The sequence below is a fragment of the Diadema setosum genome, chromosome 6 (assembly GCF_964275005.1).
Source record: "Diadema setosum chromosome 6, eeDiaSeto1, whole genome shotgun sequence".
Classification (NCBI taxonomy): domain Eukaryota; kingdom Metazoa; phylum Echinodermata; class Echinoidea; order Diadematoida; family Diadematidae; genus Diadema; species Diadema setosum.
The window spans coordinates 41,647,499-41,671,604 of record NC_092690.1 but is presented as its reverse complement, the minus strand read 5'-3'; the positions used below and the strand labels follow the sequence as shown (position 1 = coordinate 41,671,604).

The following is a 24,106-nucleotide window of genomic DNA, read 5'->3' as shown; positions in this document are numbered from 1 at the left end:
TCCCAGCATGCGGCTGTACGACGACCTTACCAAATGGGATAAAGGTGATGTCTTGCAGAACAAAGAATCAGCTATCAATTTAGAATATATAATATATCATCAAATGCATAATTTTACATAAAAAACACTGAATGAATGTTTGAATTCGGATAACTGAGTATCTGTAATAACCAGTGTGCAAAATAATGCACTTAATCTGAGTTTTATTCCATGAATTTTCCCTCTACGAATATGTAACCCCCAAGATTATTGGAATCGTCCCCTTCTTCGTTCTTTCGCAAGACGGACCGAAATAAGGTGCACCGTTCTCTGATCGAGCTAAGGCCAAATCCGGCGACGTGTACCACTTTTCTAGGCCATCAAGCCTCAATTCACTGGAAATCAGTAGTCAAAAAACAAAAGAAACAATGGGTGAAAACACATCTGAACTAGCCTGCGTTTACAGCGCCCTGATCCTTCACGACGATGATGTTGCTATCACGGTAGGTATTCGTGTAAAGGAAGGCATGTTATGCACAGTCGTTCACTGATCTGCCGTATTGGAATGAATGGTAGATATCTACAGTACAGATACAGTTGTACCACTCGATAAACATCTGCATGTGGTGTGATGAGTTGGTTTTATGCCATCATGGAATAATAATTATTCCACTAATTTATTATGCCTTGAGTGTAATTCACCCCCACATTAATTATGCGGGGGTTTTACCTCATAATTATCTCATTTTATACAACACCTAAAAAGGAAAATCGACAATAAATATTAATGTAAATTTAGGTAGACACTAACAGTTATGCACTTGTCAATGTAATGACGCACCCCACTACCCCCGGACATGGGTGCGTCATGGTCATTTTTTGACTGACCACACGGGGTTTTTGACGGACACCACAGTCACTTTTTTGACGGACATAACGCTGCAAGTGACGAACACCACAGTCACTTTTTTGACGGACAACACGTTGAAAGTGACGCACACCTCGGTCACTTTTGTGACGGACATCCTCGGTACATGTGACACACCCCCGTAAATACTGAAACGATTTTTGCATATGTTTAATTCAAGCAATTTCATTTTCTTTTGGTTCGTACACATAATTTGTAAAAGTTTCGGCAAGTTTCCCTTACCATGTAAGCACCGTATTGTCATTCACCGTACATCACGCTGCTGCTACGACAATAGTATTCCGTATAGTAGTACCGGTATGTATTCTGTGCATGCAATCCATACATGACAATCACAATAACATGTGTGCAGAATTTGCGCTGTGTGTGCGCGGCCATTGCTAGTGCGGTGGATGCATACTGCTGCAGCGTAGGTAGGTACACACCACGCCACGGCATTTATATTCCCGCCCGAGTACTGCGTAACTACAGCCTACTACTAGTAGTCGCTGTACGTAGAGATTCGCACATCTAACGTCGCGCGCGCGTCTGGCCAGCTGGTCGGGCTATCCCGCGAGCAGAAAATGGCATGCAGCAGGCAATTCCTCTGCTGCCGTTTCGACAGGAAAGATTGAACTAAGTTGTTACATCGCTGAACAGTCCCTGGTTTGAGATTGAGTATGCATGATTTCATGGGTTTGTTGGAGGGAAAATGAAAGGAGAAAGGGTGGCTTTTAAATTCTTTGCTTGCCAGATTCTGGCAAGCATTTTTTCCTCTTATTCCAAAACGCTTCCCGACTTTGATTTTCACTTGCCGCGGGAAAGCGCTCACTGTAATTTCACTCGCGGTACGTGTATCCAGCGTGCAAAATTGCGTGTTATTTTCCATAGCTAAGTGACGTACCATGACGCACCCCTCAGTCAAAATTTTGACCAACAATGATGGGATTTTGACGCACCCCTCGGTCAAAAATTTGACGGACAAAGCTGGTAAAATGACGAACACCTGGGTCACAAATTTGACGGACCAAACGAGGAAATGACGCACCCATGTCCGGGGGTAGTGGGGTGAGTCATTACATTGACAAGTGCATTAGACCCCTGTCCGATGCGGGTCGATTGCCCATCACGTGACATTTAGTTAACAAGGGCAATTGTGCACTTTACGGCTTTATATTATCGGTGCGAGATTTTACCCTAATCGAGCAGTACGTGCGAATTCAAGTTCCTATCAGGCACCGCGGTTCGACAGCGGGTCTTCCGGCACTGTACTGTATCGATGTGTGTGAGATCTCGTGTTGGGATGCATGCAGTGTGTGTGAATGTGTCAACGTGCGTGTGAGTGATGAAAGATCTTCGGTATGCCACATAGTTGCTCAAACGCCCTTCCCTGCTGCCTGTGCGGCGCGGCGTCATCGAGCACGAGTTGTGCATTGATTGGCACACAACTGGAACGCAACGAGTGGTAAACTTCTGTGCTTCAATCATGATTTTAAATGAATGAATTTTGCGTGATATATTAAGCAGGGTATCACTAATTAAACCTATTGCGGAGGGCATATGTCCGCTGCGGCCTTGGCGGAATTATTCTGTAAAATAATGATACAAAAACACAAAATCTTATCTCAATTCATCAGTCTGTTACAGTGTTTATTTCGTCTACACGGTCTACCAGACGCCGTGCGAAGTGTGTATAGCTACCGATTTACGGGCACCCACTACATGGACATACACACACTAGCGCAAGCCTCGCCCGCGTGGTTGGTTTGCGCGATCAGCTAGCTCTGCAGAAGCACCGTGAGTGAGGCGGGCTTTTAGTGACCTTATCACTTGTCAAACGGCGTTCCATACAGCAAGAGAAGCTCGCCAGCTGCTCAGTGCGGAATGGTTTATGGGATATCACTTTAGCACACGGCGAATGAGGTACCGATAATATAGGGCCGTAAAGTGCACAATTGCCGTTAACAAGTTCCATTGCACGCTGTCACTGTCAGCCGTGCAATTTTGTTTGAGCAAGAGTGGATAGTGCATAGTATGGCTGATGTCGCCCATTTCCATTGACTCCCATGTTAAAACTCACAATTGACTCGAAGCCTGAAGGTAGCTGCTGTTCCATCGCACAGTTCTGATGTCACAAACAAACATTTGCCGTGCGCTCTCAGCAATTACAAGCATGCTTACAAGGCTTCCCTATGTACCCCTCACTAAAAAAAAAAAAAAAAAAAATATCCGAGTACTTACATCTAGTCTATATTTTGTAGTTATGTATTTATAACTAAATTTAGTTGAGAGAAATACAATATAATGAACTTACCAATTCGGTCGTCTACCTTTCTGGAGGGTAAAGTTCAGCTGCATCAGCAAGAAAGGTGGTGAAGAGATCCTCCTCTGTGGTACTGCCTCCACAATGAGGTGAAGCCCCAACTTGTATCTCTGCGGGTGTGCGTTTCAGATAGTTGTGATGCTTGATTTGCCACCACAGTCCTTCGATGTTGTTCGTGTGTTCCTTTGAAATGGGATCGACAAATGTAATGAATGAGTAACGGTTAGATGGTGAAATCCTTGTGTTCCTAGTTGGTCGTATGCCTTCCATTCCAACAGTCTGTGACGATGGTAATGCACTTGTCAATGTAATGACGCACCCCACTACCCCCGGACATGGGTGCGTCATGGTCATTTTTTGACTGACCACACAGGGTTTTTGACGGACACGACAGTCACTTTTTTGACGGACATAACGCTGCAAGTGACGAACACCACAGTCACTTGTTTGACAGACAACACGTTGAAAGTGACGCACACCTCGGTCACTTTTTTGACGGACATCCTCGGTACATTTGACGCACCCCCGTAAATACTGAAACGATTTTTGCATACGTTTTATTCAAGCAATTTCATTTTCTTTTGGTTCGTACACATAATTTGTAAAAGTTTCGGCAAGTTTCCCTTACCATGTAAGCACCGTATTGTCATTCACCGTACATCACGCTGCTGCTACGATATTCCGTACAGTACAACTGTACTGTAGTATGTATTCTGTGCATGCAATCCATACATGACAATCACATGTGTGCAGAATGCGCTGTGTGTGCGCGGCCATTGCTAGTGCGGTGGATGCATACTGCTGCAGCGCAGGTACAGCTGTAGGTACACACCACGCCACGGCATTCATATTCCCGCTCGAGTACTGCGTAACTACAGCCTAGTCGCTGTACGTAGAGATTCGCACAGCTAACAGCGTCGCGCGCGCGTCTGGCCAGCTGGTCGGGCTATCCCGCAAGCAGAAAATGGCATGCGGCAGGCAGTTCTTCTGCTGCCGTTTCGACAGGAAAGATTGAACTAAGTTGTTACATCGCTGAACAGTCCCTGGTTTGAGATTGAGTATGCATGATTTCATGGGTTTGTTGGAGGGAAAATGTAAGGAGAAAGGGTGGCTTTTAAATTCTTTGCTTGCCAGATTCTGGCAAGCATTTTTTCCTCTTATTCCAAAACGCTTCCCGACTTTGATTTTCACTTGCCGCGGGAAAGCGCTCACTGTAATTTCACTCGCGGTACGTGCAAAAAAGCGTGCAGTTTTCCATAGCCAAGTAACGTACCATGACGCACCCCTCGGTTCAAAATAATGCGTGTTATTTTCCATAGCCAAGTGACGTACCATGACGCACCCCTCGGTCAAAATTTTGACCGACAATGATGGGATTTTGACGCACCCCTCGGTCAAAAATTTGACGGACAAAGCTGGTAAAATGACGAACACCAGGGTCACAAATTTGACGGACCAAACGAGGAAATGACGCACCCATGTCCGGGGGTAGTGGGGTGAGTCATTACATTGACAAGTGCATAACCGGTAGTTCCACTTCCAGGTTTAATGTGCTTGATGAGTGATTCTAGCATCGCTCGATCCCTCTTGTTGTCCGACAGTCCTTCGATGTTTGTGTGTTTCTTTCAAACGGGATTGACAAAGTGTAATGAATTATTAACGGTTAGATGGTGAAATCCTTGTGTTCCTAGTTGGTCGTATGCCTTCCAACAGTCACTGATGATGGTAGTTTCAGGTTTAATGTGCTTGATGATGAGTGCTTCTAGTGCCACTTGATCCCTCTTGTTGTCCGGAAATGGAACAGGTAAGACTAGAGTTCTTTGGTATCCCTACAAATCCCTCAAATACCCACTGTCCGTCGACAGATCTCCCTCTGTTGTATTTGCACTTTCCAAATTTTGATTCGTCGATCTCGACGACTTTACCTAGTCCACCAATGGGCGAGTTGCACTGGAGCTTGTGGAGAACAGCCCACTGACACACCTCTCTACAGTAGTTGTACATGTAGTAGTCACTGACAGTTTCCCTGCTTATTGTGACGACTCTTTTAGATAAGTAGATCTAGAGCTAGAGCGACTCAAAGAAGTTGATGCAAGCTACAGAACCTGAAGTTGATGCAGATAAAGATAATGGAAGAAGATGAACTTGATGTAGAAGGAGTTGAAGAAGTTGAAGTGGAAGGAGTATCCGCAGCCATGCGAAATCTTGTACCATCACACTCGTGACCATTCACTATTTGTAATGTCTGGTACTCGCTATGACTGTATGCACTAGAAACAAAGGAAAACATAAACTTCACAGTCTTTGCATTGTTATTCATACACAAGATCAAGTATGAATATGAATCATGTAAATTTATATTGAGAAAAAATAAAAAAATCATTTGTGAATTGATGCAAAAAGAGACAGAAAAGTAAGGCTTGAAATGTGTTCTTGATTTATTCTTGATGGTCTTGATTCTTGATTTTTATGAAAATATCTTTACTAAAAATTTAAAAAAAAAGGTATCTGAGCTCTTAATATATTTTGTAGTTTTATGTATTTGTAACTGAATTAGTTGAGAGAAATACAATGTAATGAACTTAGCAGGTTCGGTCGTCTACTCCTTGGAAGGGTACAGTTCAGCTGCATCAGCAAGAAAGGTGGTGAAGAGATCAGCTCCTCTGTGATACTGCCTCCACATATATTCGATGAGGTGAAGCCCAAACTTTCCTCTCCAGGTGTGCATTTCAGATAGTTGACACTTGATTTGCCACCACAGTCCTTCGATGTTGTTCGTGTGTTCCTTTGAAACAGGATTGACAAAATGTAATGAAGGACTAACAGATGGTGAAATCGTGTGTTCCTAGTTGGTCGTATGCCTTCCAACAGTCACTGACGATGGTAGTTCCAGGCTTGATGTGCTCGATGATGAGTGGTTCAAGCATCGCTCAACCCCTCTTGTCGTTCAGTAATGGAACAAGGAAGAGTTCTTTGGCATCCCTACAAATCCCTCAAATACCCGATGTCCGTCAACTGATCTCCCTCTGTTGTATTTGCGCTTTCCAAATTTTGATTTGTCAATTTTGATGACTTTACCTGGTCCACCAAAATGTAACGTTTAGAAGTTATAAAAGACCTTTGCTCTGTCCTTAATCTGAGGTGAGTTTCTGGCTGTTTTCTAACTCGTAGGCTGACAAGCTGCAGACCCTGATGAAGGCAGCCAATGTGTCTGTGGAGCCCTACTGGCCTGGACTCTTTGCCAAGGCTCTGGGCAGCACTGACATCGGGTCCCTCATCTCCAACGTTGGAGCCGGCGGTGGAGCGGCTGCAGCGGCCCCAGCGGCTGGAGGAGCAGCAGATGCACCAGCTGAGGGTAAGTCAGAGTCTAGAGAGAGAGTCCTGGGCTTACCGGAGAGAGTAAGGCCAGGACTTACCAGCAAGGAAAGGGTCCTGGGTTTGAGAAACTTGGTTACAGCAACAGATTAAAACAAAAAAAATATTGTGCCATTTTATTTTACAAATAAAGCATTTTGCGATTTGAGACTTTGTAAGATGATTTCATGAGGTAGGTTTGTGTTGAAAATCTCAGCTATGGACTAAGAAGGAAGTGCTATTCCTTTTCAAAAAGCAAGGAACATGTGATTCCCCAGTTTGGATACAGTATACATTGTATTGTGTTATAGGAGTATATAATATCCCTGTTACCTTTTCTGAATATCGGTCAACTTGTGAAATTCATGGGGAAAAGAAAAATGAAACACTTTGTAATATGTCATTTACAGTTACGTGGAGTACATGTTAAACTGCCCCTTTTCGTCATTCATTCCACTTAGTAATAATCTAGCTATTGTTCAGAGGGTGTGAAGATGGGACATTAAAACAAATTCACTATAATCTGTTGTGGGCCAAGACTGCAAAAATTTTGAGGACTAAGTAAACAGCACAAGTCAATAATAATAATAATAATTGTTTTGGATATAAACTCCAAATTTTATTGTCCAAGAATGGAAATTCATTTTGCCCAATTGATCATGGGCCCGGCAGCCACTGAGCAGCGCCAGATCGACGTTGCTCTAACCTTTTCAACTGTTGAACGGCAAACAAGGTAGCTGCAACTCCCATCTTTTAACGTCTTTTGGTATGACGCGGCGGGGGTTTGAACCCACGACCTCCCGATTGTGAGGGCAGCCGCTCTACTCACTGAGCCAACACATCGGTACACTAGATTACAGAAAGAATGTTCTCAATGTGAGAGATTAGCATTTCTGCATTATCAGTATCGCCCCATTGTGAATGTAGGGGAGATCATTTGGTGGCTCAACTAGGCAAATTAGAGAGCAGCATAGGCAAGTCTTCCCATCGGCATGCATTTCATTCACTCATGAGTCATGAGCTTTCCCCGTAACACCCGTTAGCATACAGCTTGGGTGTCGTTTGTCTTATGAAGTGAATTGTATCAATGTATTATTGAATCATTACCATTTGCTCCCATTTGTTTTGTTCCCATTACAGAGAAGAAGGAGGAAGTGAAGGAAGAGTCAGAGGAGTCGGATGATGACATGGGATTCGGTGAGTTTTTCTTACAGAACGCCATTCTAAGTACTCTTATGGTGTGAGCTCTATATCTGGCATTGTAATGTTATTGCTGAATCTCACCAATGGTATAGGGAGGGAAGAGGCACATTACGTTGGTTGACCAGAAAAGATTGTTCAAATTTACCCTTCATGATTGATGATATACATCAGCCACACTTAATTGAATTTGTATTTTCGAAATGATGTACAGTAATAACATTACTCCTTATGCCCGTCTCTCCCCCACCCCCCCCCCCAAAAAAAAGAAATGATAACAGAAAATAGAAAATCAGATTGTGGGGGGAGGGGGGGGGGACAACATGTAACTGTAAAGTGGCCATAGAATCTTGATCACAAATGTGCCTTGTACTGGCAAATCCTGTTACTAGGGAGCATAGCTGTGATACACCAATAATATGAACAAGCGAATTTTGTAGCAGTATACAAACCAACGCCTTAATGAGAAACAGTGTTACAGTGAAACCTCACTATAAAGAGGTTGGATATAACAAAACCGTCTTATAACATTGGGATTTTGGAGGCCCAAATTCTTCATATTTCTTTGTTTTTGTGCCCTAATGATGTGAGAAGCCAAATATAGGGTAATCGTCAACGGTTTTTAGGTCCTCATTTTAAAGGGACTGTACAGAACTGGTTGACGTGGGGATTCATGTTTTGAACATTCCTAAGTGAGATAATGAAAAGCTTCTTATGACATATGAAAGAGCATGTGATTTTAAGGATTCAACGTTTATTTGATGAAAATTGGTTTTCAAATGGCTGAGATATCCAAAAAAAAGTGCTAATAATGAAAGGTGACATGCCACAACTTTATTAGGATCTCTTTGTTTCACCCTGTTTTTGGATATCTCAGCCATTTCAAAACCGATTTTCATCAAATAAACTTTTGATACCCCTTAGAATTGCATGCTCTTTGACATCTTATAGAGTGGTTTCTGAATATCTCACAAAGCTAAATCCTCACCTCGACCAGAACTGTACACACCCTTTAAGAGGACTCTCCTGTACAAAGTCAAAAGATCAACCAGCATCGGGTTTTCTAAAAGATGGATTTCAGTCTTGAGTATTTTTATGTTTTACTGCACTTACAGGGAGGTATAGACAAATCAGAACCTTGCTATTTTTTTTTTTTTTTTTCAGGGAAGCATGAATTTAGGTACGGTAAGTTACACTGCCTAACTTGAGAATTGCTAAGATAGCTAAGTTGTGGATCCTAAAATACCTGGCTTGCAAAAGCACTGAACAGAGTAAACAGATTTGCCAGGAACTAACACCTTATATCATTCATCCAGAAACACATAACTTGTATCGCCAGTTAACTTCAAGGGAAATCTCTTATTTGGACACTGTGAAATTGAAGTAATTGATCGTCTGTTCTCTCCCTCTTCTCTCTAGGTCTGTTCGACTAGTTCTGATGCTGTTCCAGCTGCTGAGAAAATCAAAGGCTGTCAGTTTCCCGCCAGGATCTGTGTGTCCCTCTCAACATTCAGTGGGAACACACCTTTCAGTGTCGCTATTTCAAGTCTCAAGTTACATTCTTGAAATTGTTCTTGACTCGCTAATAAAGAGCCGTGTTGAAATGGACGGTGTTTGATTTTTTTTTGGCAATCCAAATCAGTATGCATTTGTGAGCTTTTGTCCAAACGGCCTTCAATTGTGTTTTTATGAATTAGATGTAGTGAATGAGAGGACAAGTCAATGAGTGAATTGGAACACATACTTGGTATAAAAGATTGGAGACTAATTGAAATGAATAACATGGGGGGAGCGCAATATTATACAAATAATGAATGTTTATGAGTGCAATGGACAGAATATTTCATGAGGTGAAAGATGAAATCTATTCAGTGAGGCGCAGCCGAGTTGAATGGATCAAGCATTTCATCTTTTACCGAATGAAATATTCTGTCCATTGCAGGAATGAAAAAACATTTATTATTTGTTTTATATAAGGCCTAGAATAGATACTTGTCATTTGATGTTTTATCAATTATTTAGAAACAAGAGAAACTGAGATCGCGAGAGCGCTCACTGAGGCCTTTACGCTAGCGCGCCGTTGCGTTGCATATGCACACTGCAAACGCAAGCGTTTTACACGTGAAGTGTGCATGGTGTGCCGGGCTCTTGGCACGCGTACAGTGGAGCAAATCATATGGATCCAAGATTGCACATTAAATGGAGCCACAATTGCACAGATGATGACGTCATAGTGAAATGGGCCGAATGATCAATGTCAAACAACCAATCAAATGACAAGGATCTCTTCAGGCGTTGTAAAATTCCTGTCAAAATGGAGTTGTATATGTGAGTGTATGGAAGTCGCTTCAAGTTAGGATTAGACTCGAGAGTAAAGTGTGAATGTGATATGTCATGTGTATAGTTTATATGTAGAGATGTATCTGTGTGTGTCTGTGTGTGAGTCTAATCATGTGGTATGTCTGTAAAGTATGTTGGTATGTGAATGATGAGTTGGTTTGTATTGACTTGGTGCATGTGTTGCTTTCAGATTAAAGTCATGAACCACACTACACAACACTGATGTGGTTGTTCCTTTGGATTGAAATCAATAACCACACTACTACACTTGATTGCAATATTTAGTAGTGCACACACATGATGATGATCCACAGCATTTGTATAGCGCCATATATCTGTCACAGAAACATTCAAAGACGCAGACTCCTCCAAGACAGTTAGCAATTAAATGACTGGTGAAAAATGTGAGTCTTGAGTGAGGCTTTGAAGTGATCCAGTTTGTCAATTTCACGGAGGAAAGATGGGAGGGAGTTCCATAGGCGAGGAGCAATAGAAGAAAAAAAAGAAAAAAAAAATACATATCTGCAAAACTCCTGTAGAGAGCAACAACTGGACTCTGTAAAGGCTATGTACAGTAAACTGTGTGTTTGTGTGATTTGTTGGTTTCGAACATTGACAGATTTGAAACATAATGCCTTTTCATAATTCTCATGATGCCCACATTGGCATGACCCAGAATGTTTATTATAGCCGAGTGAAGTACACAACGCTAGAGCTTGAAGTCATAAACTTGCAAAGCAAGGGGAAAAAAGCAACAACAACCACTAGTATTATGATACACTCGGAAAGATGAATTGGGAGAGTCCAGGTTAGGCTGCTTATCGTTTGTTGTTACAAGAAATATTGCTCTCCACAACTATCAAATTCAAATTCAAATTCAAATTTATTTCACATGCTAAAAAGAAAACATCACGTTCACAATAAAACAGAAGAGAAAAATATACAAACAGACATAGCACGTGAGGGATCAGTAAAGGCCGTATGAAGCCTATCGAGGCCGATTCCCTTACAAACAATAAATAGTACGCAATTTCCATCAAATATACATCAAGGAACAAAAACAACAAAGAAACATCACACCAATAAAAAAAGAAAAGAAAAAAAAGGTGGCAAAATTATTACAACAATTACTCAATTGCACTTTGTATTAATAACATTTTATATTTACGTTTAAAAGAGGACAGTGTTGGACTCTCTTTAATAAAAGTTGGCAACTCATTCCAGCATTTTGCTCCAGTGTATCTAATTGTAGTCTTAGAGAACTTATATCTGTAAGAGAACTTATATCTGTAAGTCAACTATGCTCAAGTTGACTTGAATACGATATACACAGCAAAAAAGTAATCCCCCTAAATCAAAATAGCATATCTTTGAACAAATGGGTCTCGAGCAAGATAATATTGCTGGGTTATTTTTACACTTGTTTATTAACTTTTGTGTTAGAACCATGATTGAGCACACATTGAATGCCAAATACAGTAGTAATTTGTCAAAAATCACAAAATTCAATGGGGGGGGGGGGGGCTCAGTACACTGCAAAGAAGGAGGTTTTTTAAACAGTCTTACTCTAGTGAGTATCTATGTGCCACCTTGCTGTTTTATTGGATTTTTGGATTTATTTATTCAATACTCCATAAAAAACCATACAAACAAACAGAGAAAATACACAACATATAAGTACAAATGCAATACATTCAAATTCATATTGTCAAGTGTGTATAAAGTAACTGATATGACTGCAACGGATTCAAAATATAAACATCAACATAAATTATGAAGCATTAGGAACTTGACATCAACTTTGTCATCTATTGTTTGATCCCCTTATGCCATATTAACGGTACATGTTGGCATTTCTTGCTCCGCCTGTGCAGTGTACTCGCCCAACCACAAGACAACTCTATGTTCATACGTGTGCCGTTTCATGTTGGTAAACAATATCTGACGTTTTGGTTTTGGTTTTGTTTTGTTTTTGTTTTTGTTTTTGTTTTTTTATTAAGCTGCATGGGTTTGCAGTTTAAGGAGGGTTGAACATAGCCACTAGAAATGTGCTCACCTAGCTAAAATAACAAACCATGAAAAGTGTCAGGATAGGTGTGAGTTGGTCAAAGTATGGATGATAGAACAACAATGGCACTTAGATATAACCAGAAACAATTATTTCGCAGACCCCCAAAAATGACTCGTGACCTTTGAAAGGCAAGTATTTTTTTTTCTTTTTAATGTGTGCACACCCATGCATGACTCAACAGATCATTTTCAATTTATCACAGAAGTTAGTCAATAAGGGTAGAAATAGTCCTGCCGAATTATTTTGCACAGAACCTTCTCATTCAAAATTAATTCCATTTTGATTGGGAGTTACTGTTTTGTATGAAATTCTATTTTATAAACATCTGTAAGCTCAGACACATACAAAGGGAAGACTTCCTTCAGAATCAGATTCAAGTACTTTTAGAACTAACTGGTTTACACGCTTCTAATAAAAATAGACTGGTTTCAATCGCAAATAAGAGGAAGTGATTTTAACCCCTGTTCTCAATTTGCACACAGAAATACTGCAGTACTACTAAGTAGTATATGAAATATTTTGGTCAGAGGATAACCACAACACCCCCCCCCCCCCAAAAAAAAACAAACAAACAAACAAACAAAAAGCAAAACATGCAGCGCTAAGCTTTGAATTGGAACGAAAGAGATATTTGATAAAAGAATACAAGATTTTCTAGTGAGCTAATACACACACAAGCTGTCAAATATCATTTCTACCCAGATAAAGTGCAGATAAGTTCCACCTGTGATGAACTATAGCTTGTTATATGCGAAAATGAATTTGTAAAAATGAACGAAATATTTTTTTTTCCAGTCGGAGATGTTTACCATTAGTCATTTACATGATAATATATCCTCAAAGGACACAGGGAGGTTGGATCAAATTCGAATCATGTTTTGAAGTTCAGACTGCGTCAAGCCATCATGCTCACTTTCATAAAGGAAGATTCAAAGAGATAAACAACTTCTCTTGGTATACCATATATCGGTGTAATCCATCGTAATCCACTGCATTCTGTGTTTTGTGTCAGGTTGCAGCAATAATTTTCTATAGAGGGCGCTCCGCATGGTTCGGATGCATTCTGATGTGTCGGTCGTTTTGAAGGAAATGAAACCTAAGATGAGGATAGGCCTATGCGGCAATCACAGTCGAACACATCAGTGCTATATATGGAGATTTTTAAAAAGCCGATAATCTATTCTTCACAAAATTATGGATTATACTTAAATTCTTAGTTTTGGTGCAGCCAACGTTGAATGAGAAGGCTACAACAGTTCGTGATATCACGCATGGACAACGATCATGACGATACAGTACTGAGGTTCGTGAAAGATAAGATATTCCCTCCTCTCAACATTGACATAATCATGTTACGGGGTAATTATGATTTCCCCCGTTTTCTGATGAAAAAGACAAGTCAAGTACTTTTTAAATTATTTTAGTGTTGAATGTTTCTTTGAATATCATTTATACAAATAAGTTTGATTCCATATACATCACCAATTCTCCGTCCCTTATAAATTGGTTACCTTAATATATATATATATATATATATATATATATATATATATATACACTCAGCAAAAAAGAAAGTGAACACTTTTTCGAGGTCATGTTTTTCATAGAAAATTTTTATAAAAATCAACGTATTCTATACCATATTAAAGGGAATTTAATTGGCTATTAAGCTAATAGGTTAATTAAATAGAAAACTTAACGCATGAGTGAGCACAATCGTTTTTGTCCTCCAAGGCACAAAATTAAAAATTGCAAAAATTTACATGTTCTCTTTCATTTGCAAGTGCGCTTCACGATCTAACATTGACAACAAAAGACCGGTTTAACACAATGAGAGACATGAATGAAATAGGAAAAATAAGTTTATGTTTTGTTTGATAGATACTTTATTTTCTGCAAATCAATATACATAAGTTACATGATCATGAAGATGCAGGAAGTATACAAAGTAAATTCAACGCAGAGTCGTTTGACTTGCATAAACCGCGATACATATAAGTACATAATCATGAACATGTAGGAAATATATAAAATGAATTTAACACAGTCTTTTGACTTGCATAAACAACGATATGAAAGAAATATAATATACAATATGCATGTCTATGCAGCAGTGATAAGAATAGCATTTATAGTTAAGAAACGATTATGCAGAGGGCCGCCATTATAAGCATTGCTTGAAAAGATGGCCGGCCCGAGGAAAAGATAAGGACGTACTAGATTCGTAACGATATAAATTCTGCTGCGAAAGTAGCAGGGGAAAATAAACTCTAGTGTGTGATGGTGGTGGTGGTGAATGTGTGCGCAGGTGCTTGAAGGTGCACAATGGCAGATAGGCTGGAATTTAGAATAATAAAATTGGTTTACTGAAAGAGGGGACGATATGCGTTGTTGCTATCGGGAGACCAACATTAATCGTATAATTTGTTTGTTTTTAGTTCGTATTTGAAGTATACTGTAATGAAATATACTTCTTTAAGGTTGCTTTAAATGAAAACAAGGAGGCACACTGTTTCAACTCCTCAGGAAGAGTGTTCCATGTATCCGGACCTTGATGTCTAATTGACTTTTGAGCAAGTAAAAGCTTCGGATTACTTAAATGAAAATCATGGGAACGACGAGTAGGGTATAAATGAATATGGTCATTGGTTACTAGGGTATTATGAAAAAATGGTAATAAATTTCGAGTGTGTTTATACATAAATATGGCAGTTAGGTATAGATGCATATCATGGGCTTTCAAAGTTTTTAGGCGATAAAATATGGGATCAGTGTGAGCCAAAAAATTTGAATGTGTGCATATACGAAGAGCCTTTTTCTGGAGAAGAAAAATTGTATTCAATTTTGTTTTGCTACTGTTGCCCCATACAATATTACAGTACATTACATATGGTGAAAATAAAGTATTATATAACATAATTAAAGTTTGATCATTAATTAGATATTTTATCCTTCTTAAAACACCAGTTGCTTTAGATATTGCTGTTGTAATATTCTGAACATGAGTATTCCAAGATAGATTGCTATATGATCTAGGGTCACTCCTAGGAACTTGGTTGAATGTTTCTCAGCAATGTTTATATCATCAATAAAAATACTTTGAGGAAGGGTGGGTTGGGATTGCAACGTATGAAAGTGTATAAAACACAATTGTCTTATCAATATTCAATGAAAGCTTATTACTTCTAAACCATTTCGAGATATTGCTTAATTCCGTATTTAATGTATCAACCAGTGTTACAATGTCCCTGTGGGAATAAAAATTATTGGTGTCGTCTGCAAATAAGATGAAATTTAAACGAGGAGAGGAGTTAATAATATCATTAATATAAATCAAAAAGAGTAGGGGCCCGAGGATAGACCCCTGAGGGACACCGCATAACACGTTAGAATATGTTGAGTGAGTGGATTTAAATGCAACATATTGTTTTCGATGACTTAAATAACTTCTGAACCACGACAGAGTAATCCCTCTCACACCATAATTATGTAATTTTTCAAGTAAAATGTCATGATCAATAGTGTCAAACGCTTTACTAAGATCCATAAAAACTCCAATTATGTGCTCCTTTTTAGTAAGCGCATCAATAATATTATCAGCAGATTTAATTATAGCATAATCGGTAGAAAATCCTTTTCTAAAACCAAACTGATTTGCATTTAATATTTCATTTTCAATCATGAACGAGTGGAGACGCTTGTAAACTACTTTTTCTAAAATTTTCGATATTGCAGGTAACAATGAAATGGGTCTATAGTTTTTCACCATTAAGGGATCTTCTTTTTTATAAATGGGGATAACTTTGGCCGTTTTGAAGGAGTCTGGATACTTTCCGTTGAGTAGGGATAGATTGAATATATGGGTGAGAGGGGCTGCTAGGGGGTAAATTATTTTTTTTAACAAGTTCACACTTAAGTTATCAGGCCCACAGGATTTACTACATTTCAAAAATCGAACAGTATCAATAATTTCCGATTCATTAATTGGAGTAAAAAACAAAGAATTTTGATTACTTTCAGATAAATAATCTTTATAATTCTTTATATCGTTTATGGGAATAGATGCTGCCAAAGAAGGACCGACATTAACAAAAAAATTGTTAAAAATATTTGCAATTTGATCAGGATTGGTAATAACATTATCGTTGTGAGTAATGCTGTCAGGACATTCCGTAGGTTTCTTTTTCAGTATTTCATTAACGGTCCGCCAAAGAGCACTTTTATCATCCTTATTAGATTCGAGTTTATTCGAAATATATGATTTACGTGAAACTCGAATCAAAGTAGTTAGTTTATTTCTATATATTTTGTACCTTTTCACGTTTTCAGGAGTAGGTTTTCTCAGAGATATTTTATAAAGACGGTTTCGAGTGAGAATAGAACATATAAGACCTTGAGTAATCCAGGGTTGCCGAGCTTTTTTCCTTCCATTTCTTTTGGGAGTTAAAGGAATGTGTTTATCACAATAATCTAATAATTTTTGTAAAAAAAAATTCATAAGAAGAGTTAACATCTTGGAGTTCAAAAACGTCATTCCATTGTTCTTCAAATAAATCTTGATTCAATGAATCAATATTATGTGGCGTTACGTTTCTATGCATTTTCAAATATTGTTTGGGTTGGTGGCGTATTGGGGTTGTTACAGATTTATCATTAATCATAAAAATTGGTAGGTGGTCGGATATATCTGAATAAATAATGCCGTTCGTATAGGTTTCCGTTATTACATTAGACATTATGTTATCTATTAATGTTCTGCTATGGGTGGTGTTATTTATTCTGGTGGGCTTATTGATGTGGGGATGCAGTGAATTGGAAAATAATATGTCATGGAAATGGGTGGGTTGTAATAAATCTATATTGTAATCTCCCATCAAGAAAATGGATTTTCTCTCTCCGAAGATTTCATTAACACAATGGTCAAAGTTATCAAAAAAAGATTGTATGTCATTTTGTGGAGGACGGTAAATGGTACCAACTATAATATTTTTTTCATTATCATTTAAGATTTCAATAGATAAACTTTCTGCTTCCTGAATACACAAATCAGTTCGAATTTTAAATTCAATTTGATTATTGACGTACATGGCAACCCCACCTCCTTTGCCATACTTTCTATCATTACGAATAAAATTGTAATTTTCAATACCAAATAGGTCCGGGGAATTGGTGTGCAACCATGTCTCGGTAACTCCTATGACGGAAAATGGGAAATCATTGAGGGAACTTAAAAATAATTCAAATATTTCAAAATGTTTATTTAAACTTCTTATATTAAAGTGAATTAAACTGAAATTAGCACAAATCTGATTTGCGTTATTGAAAGGAAATTGACTGTTAAATTCGTTGATAGTGAAGTACTGGCTTGTATGGTTCACTAGCTGTTGGTCATCTATTTCAAAATCAAAATCCATTTACAATGAGTGACAGTACGTGATAGCTGCATATCATGCTGGTGCAACGTGAAGCGCAGTGCACATCGTATGCACAGGGTGTATACGATGAGGTGCATCGGTGCGTGGTGTGCTGTAACAAACTATAAAGGAGTGATTGAATACTTAGAGCCAGAGTCAACATAATTACGTTACTACTAGTAGTCATTTGACAAAAACAAACAAACAAACAGGGGAACTTCGCTATAAATCTGCGTATAAATGCACATTTAACTATTGTTGACCTTATTGAGTCCTCAATGTACCATACAAACTCTACCAAAACTCTTGCACTGTTCTCTTTATTTTTTTATAACCTCTAAGAAAAACAAAGTGGGAAACTAAAGGAGAAAAATAAGAATTTTCTGTCAAGTCAAACTTCAAATGACAGGGAATAATAAGCATAAAGATGATTGAATGAGCAGAATTTCTTTATTTGTTTCTTTTAATCTAGTGATTTAAGAATCCATGTGACAATTTCATTAACCAAACATTATTCACAATTTCCTAATTTGAAAAAAAAACCCTCAAATTTGTACCATTTTTGTTAATTATTTCTTTTTCTCTTATTAGATTTCTTTGAACTTTGTTTTGACATAAAGATGCTTTATTTTTAGCCTTCGTTGATCTTTTGGGCTTTAAAGATATCATAGAGATCAAAGGTTTAGTTTTTCAACTTAATTCATGTTTCTTTTTCTGTGAAATTTGTTGTTTGTTCTTATTGTTCAATAGAAGAACACATACGCATGAATGACAAGTTGTTCAGTTTTGCAATTTTTACTTTTGTGTCCTGGAAGAGAAAAACAATGGTGTTCACTTATGTATAAATTTTCCCTTTATGTTGACCTACCAGGTTGATAGCCGATTAAATTACCTTCAAAATGGTATATAATACATTAGCTTTCAGCAAAATATTCTATGAAAAATCTAAACTTGAAAAAACGTTTACTTTCCTTTTTTTTTTGCTGAGTGTATATATATATATATATCCTTATATATGAAGAGTTTGTTTGCAAAAACCGATAAGTCCATATTTGCCAAATGGAGATATTTGCCATTTAATGTCAAGAAAAATAAAGAGAATAATAAGAAAATTTTTGCTTCTTTTGACCATAACTTCAAAAAATGTAGTGACCAATATATCATTTAAAAGGTATCATTTTGTACTTTATGACAGAGACCGTAGTTCAAAATCTTCAGAAATGGACTTATCGGTTTCTGTGAACAAACTCTTCATATATATGTATATATATATATATATATACATATATATATATATATATATATACAATACAGGTTTTCCCGGTCAATTTCATACTTTTGTCATTCAAGTTCCTATTCTGAGCATTCGATTTCACGCATTCCACGCTCGCAGCACTGAATCAGCAATCAAATTCAAAATCCGGTCATTCGAATTCACTATCCGAGCATTCAAATTCACTATCGGATTCACTATCGGAACATTCAAATTCACTATCGGAGCACTCAAATTTAAGAGAGGAGCACGCACTTCATCAATGAGCATTCAAATTCATGTCAAGCTGGCGACGGAATCTCGTCGGTCATTCAAATTCGTGAATAGGCAACCATGTTCCAAATAACTGCATTTAATTTAAAAGAAGTCCTGAATTGGTTAATTTGGGGCCGTGTATGCATGTGTTTCTCACTTGGCTTTGAATGGGATTTATGATGATTATTATTTTGCAGTATAGAGGTCCACCTGTTAATTGACAATTTTGAACTCACGCTCAGCAAATAGGGATATACAGACACATGTCCCTGGGATTGCACATAAAATGGAGGTCCCACGTGTAAAAGAGTCACAACTCATGCACGTAAAAGATCCCACTTCATGTATTTATCGCAAAGAGCAAAACATCTAACTGGACCCCATATGGAAGACCATATTTTGCAGCTGAATATGGGTTATCCAGCCATCTTCTCTGATAGAAAATGAAACAAACAAATGAAAATTAGGCACTGTATAGGCCTACAGACGAGCATAATACGGAGGGTTGGTTGACACTTTCGAGGAAAAAAACACACAATTTCGACTATATATATTGAAACTGATGCATGATCATGAGCATTTAATACGTGTTGTTTGTTGTGTATTGCTGTCTTATTGATCTAATTTTGCGGTACTATGTGAGATCATTGTGTGTCAGTTTGTCTTAAATTGATGAAATTGTCATTATGTGGCTGGTGTTTGGGCGTTGTCAGCATGCAGTATATCATCAAGAAATATGATTACTAGTCGTTGTGTTGTTTGGATGTACTGCTGATTGGACATTGCAATTTGAAATTTATTGAGATGAAAAACAAAGAATACATGAACAGAGAACAATGTAGCACATGCAAACAATCCTAATCACACTATATGCAAGCATTTATTGGTTGTGTTGGCCCTTTTTCCTTTTCCTCCTTTTTCCTTGTTAAATTGATTGCACGAAGTAGGAACTTGATCGCCTAAAAATGAATTTGAATGCTCCAAACAAGCTCATTGGGACTATCACGTGACTATCGCATGAATTTGAATGCACGAGTAGGAAAGTTGGTGCTCGCATTTTGAAATTGAATGCCCAATCGTGAATTTGATTTCACGAAAACGAAATAGAACGCTCATAAATGAAATTGATCGCTCGGATTGTGAATTTGGATGCCCCAATACTTTCGCGTGCGTGCGCTGCGTGAATTTGAATGCACATTAATGAATTTGAGTGACAAAAGTATGAAATTGACCGGGAAAATCTATATTATATATATATATATATATATATATATATATATATATATATATATATATATAATATATGTACATGTATATATATATATATATATATATATGTATACATATATATATATATATATATATATATAATAGCAATAAATAGTTTCTGCTCGGAGTCCTAAGAAAGTATAGATTCACAACAGTAGGTCAATATAAACTCCGTTGGAGACGTAAATTTGACGAATTTTCGCCCATAGGGCTTTGTCTAGTCAATACATTTGACAATTTATTTTGAAGCAGATCAAAATAAAAGATGCGTCGTCACTGTGATGGTGGCGCGTCCATAACAAGATGCGCACAAACACAAAAAGCGCACAAGGGCGCACATAGACAAATAGCGCACAAGGTAGGACGTCACAAAGAAAACTAGGAAGGTAAGGAAAATACAAGAAGCGTACAAAATAGGACGTCACAAAGAACAAAGAGAAAGCACGTCACAAAGCAAGGAGGTAGAAAATTGCAGATGAGAGAGAGAGAAAGAGAGAGAGAGAGGGAGAAGGAAACGAAGATAAAAAAGAAGGATTATTCCCTAACGGAGAAAGAACGGAAAGAAACATTCAGTCCATTGGGGTGAAGGCAGCCGAGGCGATAGATTAGTTGCTCTTCTCGTAGTTTGCGGATTTCGTCTGGGCCATTATGACAGGTCGTCATTACACCGATTTTCAGGTGGTTAATGGTGTGCCCGGGTCGGTTGAAGTGCTGGGCCACTGGAAGTCCCGGTGTATTGAGCCTTACTGATCGGAGGTGTTCGGTTGCGCGGTCTGCTAGTCTCCGTTTCGTCTCACCTATGTAGATCTTGTGGCAGGCTGTACAAGTGATCGCGTAGACCACATTCTCAACGGTACAGGTGAACCGATCGCGAACAACCCAGGTGTATTTAGGACCTTTGATGTGTGCTGCCCTATCCACATGGCTACATGTGTTGCACCTTCTCCTTCCACAGGGATGGGTACCGCATTCCAAATCTGCTTCTGACTGTGCCTGGACCTTCAACCCCGTGTGTACCAACAGATCCCGTAGACTCCGGTCCTTCTTGTATGCTACGAGAGGAGGCTCTTTGAAGATTTCCTTGGTGGATGCATCTTCCTGTAAGATGTGTGTGTTGTCCATAATGGTAGAAACGAGCTTTTGCGTTGATGGGTGATATGTCAACACTAGTGGTACTCTGTCGCTGTTACGTTGTCTCCTCGGTTCCAGGGCTTCTTGCCGGCTCAAGCTAGACACTTTTCTTGTCGCCTTCTTGACAACCTGTTCAGGGTAGCCACGCCGTTCAAAGAAACCGGCCATTTCATGCGATTTCTGTTGGAAGTCTTCATCATCACTGCAGAGACGGCGGAGTCTAGTGAGTTGGGAGAACGGTATTGAACGTTTGCAGCTGGGTGGGTGAGATGATGAGTAGTTCAGATAGCAATGCGCATCAGTAGGCTTGTAGTGTACGCTTGTCTTTATTCGATCTCCTTCTAGGCTGAGTTCAATGTCCAGGAATGCGATCGAGTCAGCGGAAATTTCATGTGTGAATTTCAGTGAGTTATGGAAGTTGTTGAAGTGGTTGATCAGCTCATTCAGGTGTTCGAGGGAGCAGGATGCAACTCCGACGTAGTCGTCGATGTACCTCTTTAGAAGCAGCGGTTTGGGGCCTTGGAAACTCCTTATAATTTGCTCCTCGATGAAGCCTATGAAAAGGCAGGCGTACGAAGGGCCCATTTTAGTTCCCATGGCAACTCCCTTCTTCTGATGGTAGAAATTTCCATTGAACTGGAAGGTGGAAAGTCCCAGCACTAGCTCCGCAAGACGCAGGATGGTGGTGTCATCTGGCCGGTCAGGAGACGGGAACTTCTGCAAGAAATGCTGTATTGCCTGTAGGCCCTCCTTCTGAGGGATGATCAGCTCATTGTACTGAGGGCCTACAGGCAATACAGCATTTCTTGCAGAAGTTCCCGTCTCCTGACCGGCCAGATGACACCACCATCCTGCGTCTTGCGGAGCTAGTGCTGGGACTTTCCACCTTCCAGTTCAATGGAAATTTCTACCATCAGAAGAAGGGAGTTGCCATGGGAACTAAAATGGGCCCTTCGTACGCCTGCCTTTTCATAGGCTTCATCGAGGAGCAAATTATAAGGAGTTTCCAAGGCCCCAAACCGCTGCTTCTAAAGAGGTACATCGACGACTACGTCGGAGTTGCATCCTGCTCCCTCGAACACCTGAATGAGCTGATCAACCACTTCAACAACTTCCATAACTCACTGAAATTCACACATGAAATTTCCGCTGACTCGATCGCATTCCTGGACATTGAACTCAGCCTAGAAGGAGATCGAATAAAGACAAGCGTACACTACAAGCCTACTGATGCGCATTGCTATCTGAACTACTCATCATCTCACCCACCCAGCTGCAAACGTTCAATACCGTTCTCCCAACTCACTAGACTCCGCCGTCTCTGCAGTGATGATGAAGACTTCCAACAGAAATCGCATGAAATGGCCGGTTTCTTTGAACGGCGTGGCTACCCTGAACAGGTTGTCAAGAAGGCGACAAGAAAAGTGTCTAGCTTGAGCCGGCAAGAAGCCCTGGAACCGAGGAGACAACGTAACAGCGACAGAGTACCACTAGTGTTGACATATCACCCATCAACGCAAAAGCTCGTTTCTACCATTATGGACAACACACACATCTTACAGGAAGATGCATCCACCAAGGAAATCTTCAAAGAGCCTCCTCTCGTAGCATACAAGAAGGACCGGAGTCTACGGGATCTGTTGGTACACACGGGGTTGAAGGTCCAGGCACAGTCAGAAGCAGATTTGGAATGCGGTACCCATCCCTGTGGAAGGAGAAGGTGCAACACATGTAGCCATGTGGATAGGGCAGCACACATCAAAGGTCCTAAATACACCTGGGTTGTTCGCGATCGGTTCACCTGTACCGTTGAGAATGTGGTCTACGCGATCACTTGTACAGCCTGCCACAAGATCTACATAGGTGAGACGAAACGGAGACTAGCAGACCGCGCAACCGAACACCTCCGATCAGTAAGGCTCAATACACCGGGACTTCCAGTGGCCCAGCACTTCAACCGACCCGGGCACACCATTAACCACCTGAAAATCGGTGTAATGACGACCTGTCATAATGGCCCAGACGAAATCCGCAAACTACGAGAAGAGCAACTAATCTATCGCCTCGGCTGCCTTCACCCCAATGGACTGAATGTTTCTTTCCGTTCTTTCTCCGTTAGGGAATAATCCTTCTTTTTTATCTTCGTTTCCTTCTCCCTCTCTCTCTCTCTTTCTCTCTCTCTCATCTGCAATTTTCTACCTCCTTGCTTTGTGACGTGCTTTCTCTTTGTTCTTTGTGACGTCCTATTTTGTACGCTTCTTGTATTTTCCTTACCTTCCTAGTTTTCTTTGTGACGTCCTACCTTGTGCGCTATTTGTCTATGTGCGCCCTTGTGCGCTTTTTGTGTTTGTGCGCATCTTGTTATGGACGCGCCACCATCACAGTGACGACGCATCTTTTATTTTGATCTGCTTCAAAATAAATTGTCAAATGTATTGACTAGACAAAGCCCTATGGGCGAAAATTCGTCAAATTTACGTCTCCAACGGAGTTTATATTGACCTACTGTTGTGAATATATATATATATATATATATATATATATATAAACACTTGTATATTTTCAAGATTCTGATATAAGTACATCATTC

At 39.4% G+C, this 24,106-nt stretch overlaps 3 protein-coding genes across 3 annotated transcripts; 2 read left to right on the top strand and 1 right to left on the bottom strand.

Moving 5' to 3' along the window:
* The first annotated feature begins 256 nt into the window (after positions 1-256).
* On the top strand, positions 257-9,401 carry LOC140230254 (uncharacterized). The gene is made up of 4 exons (XM_072310433.1): positions 257-482; positions 6,381-6,564; positions 7,704-7,760; positions 9,183-9,401. Exons 1-4 carry the CDS (start codon positions 408-410, stop codon positions 9,194-9,196), a joined length of 330 nt encoding a protein of 109 aa, XP_072166534.1. The 5' UTR covers positions 257-407; the 3' UTR covers positions 9,197-9,401.
* An 11,518-nt stretch (positions 9,402-20,919) lies between these two features.
* LOC140229814 (uncharacterized) lies at positions 20,920-22,101 on the bottom strand. Its single transcript, XM_072310046.1, has one exon. The coding sequence runs from the start codon at positions 22,099-22,101 to the stop codon at positions 20,920-20,922; it is 1,182 nt and encodes a 393-aa protein (XP_072166147.1).
* Positions 22,102-22,195: 94 nt separating this feature from the next.
* LOC140229813 (uncharacterized) lies at positions 22,196-23,642 on the top strand. Its single transcript, XM_072310045.1, has 2 exons — positions 22,196-22,256; positions 22,354-23,642. Exons 1-2 carry the CDS (start codon positions 22,196-22,198, stop codon positions 23,640-23,642), a joined length of 1,350 nt encoding a protein of 449 aa, XP_072166146.1.
* Positions 23,643-24,106: the final 464 nt, after the last annotated feature.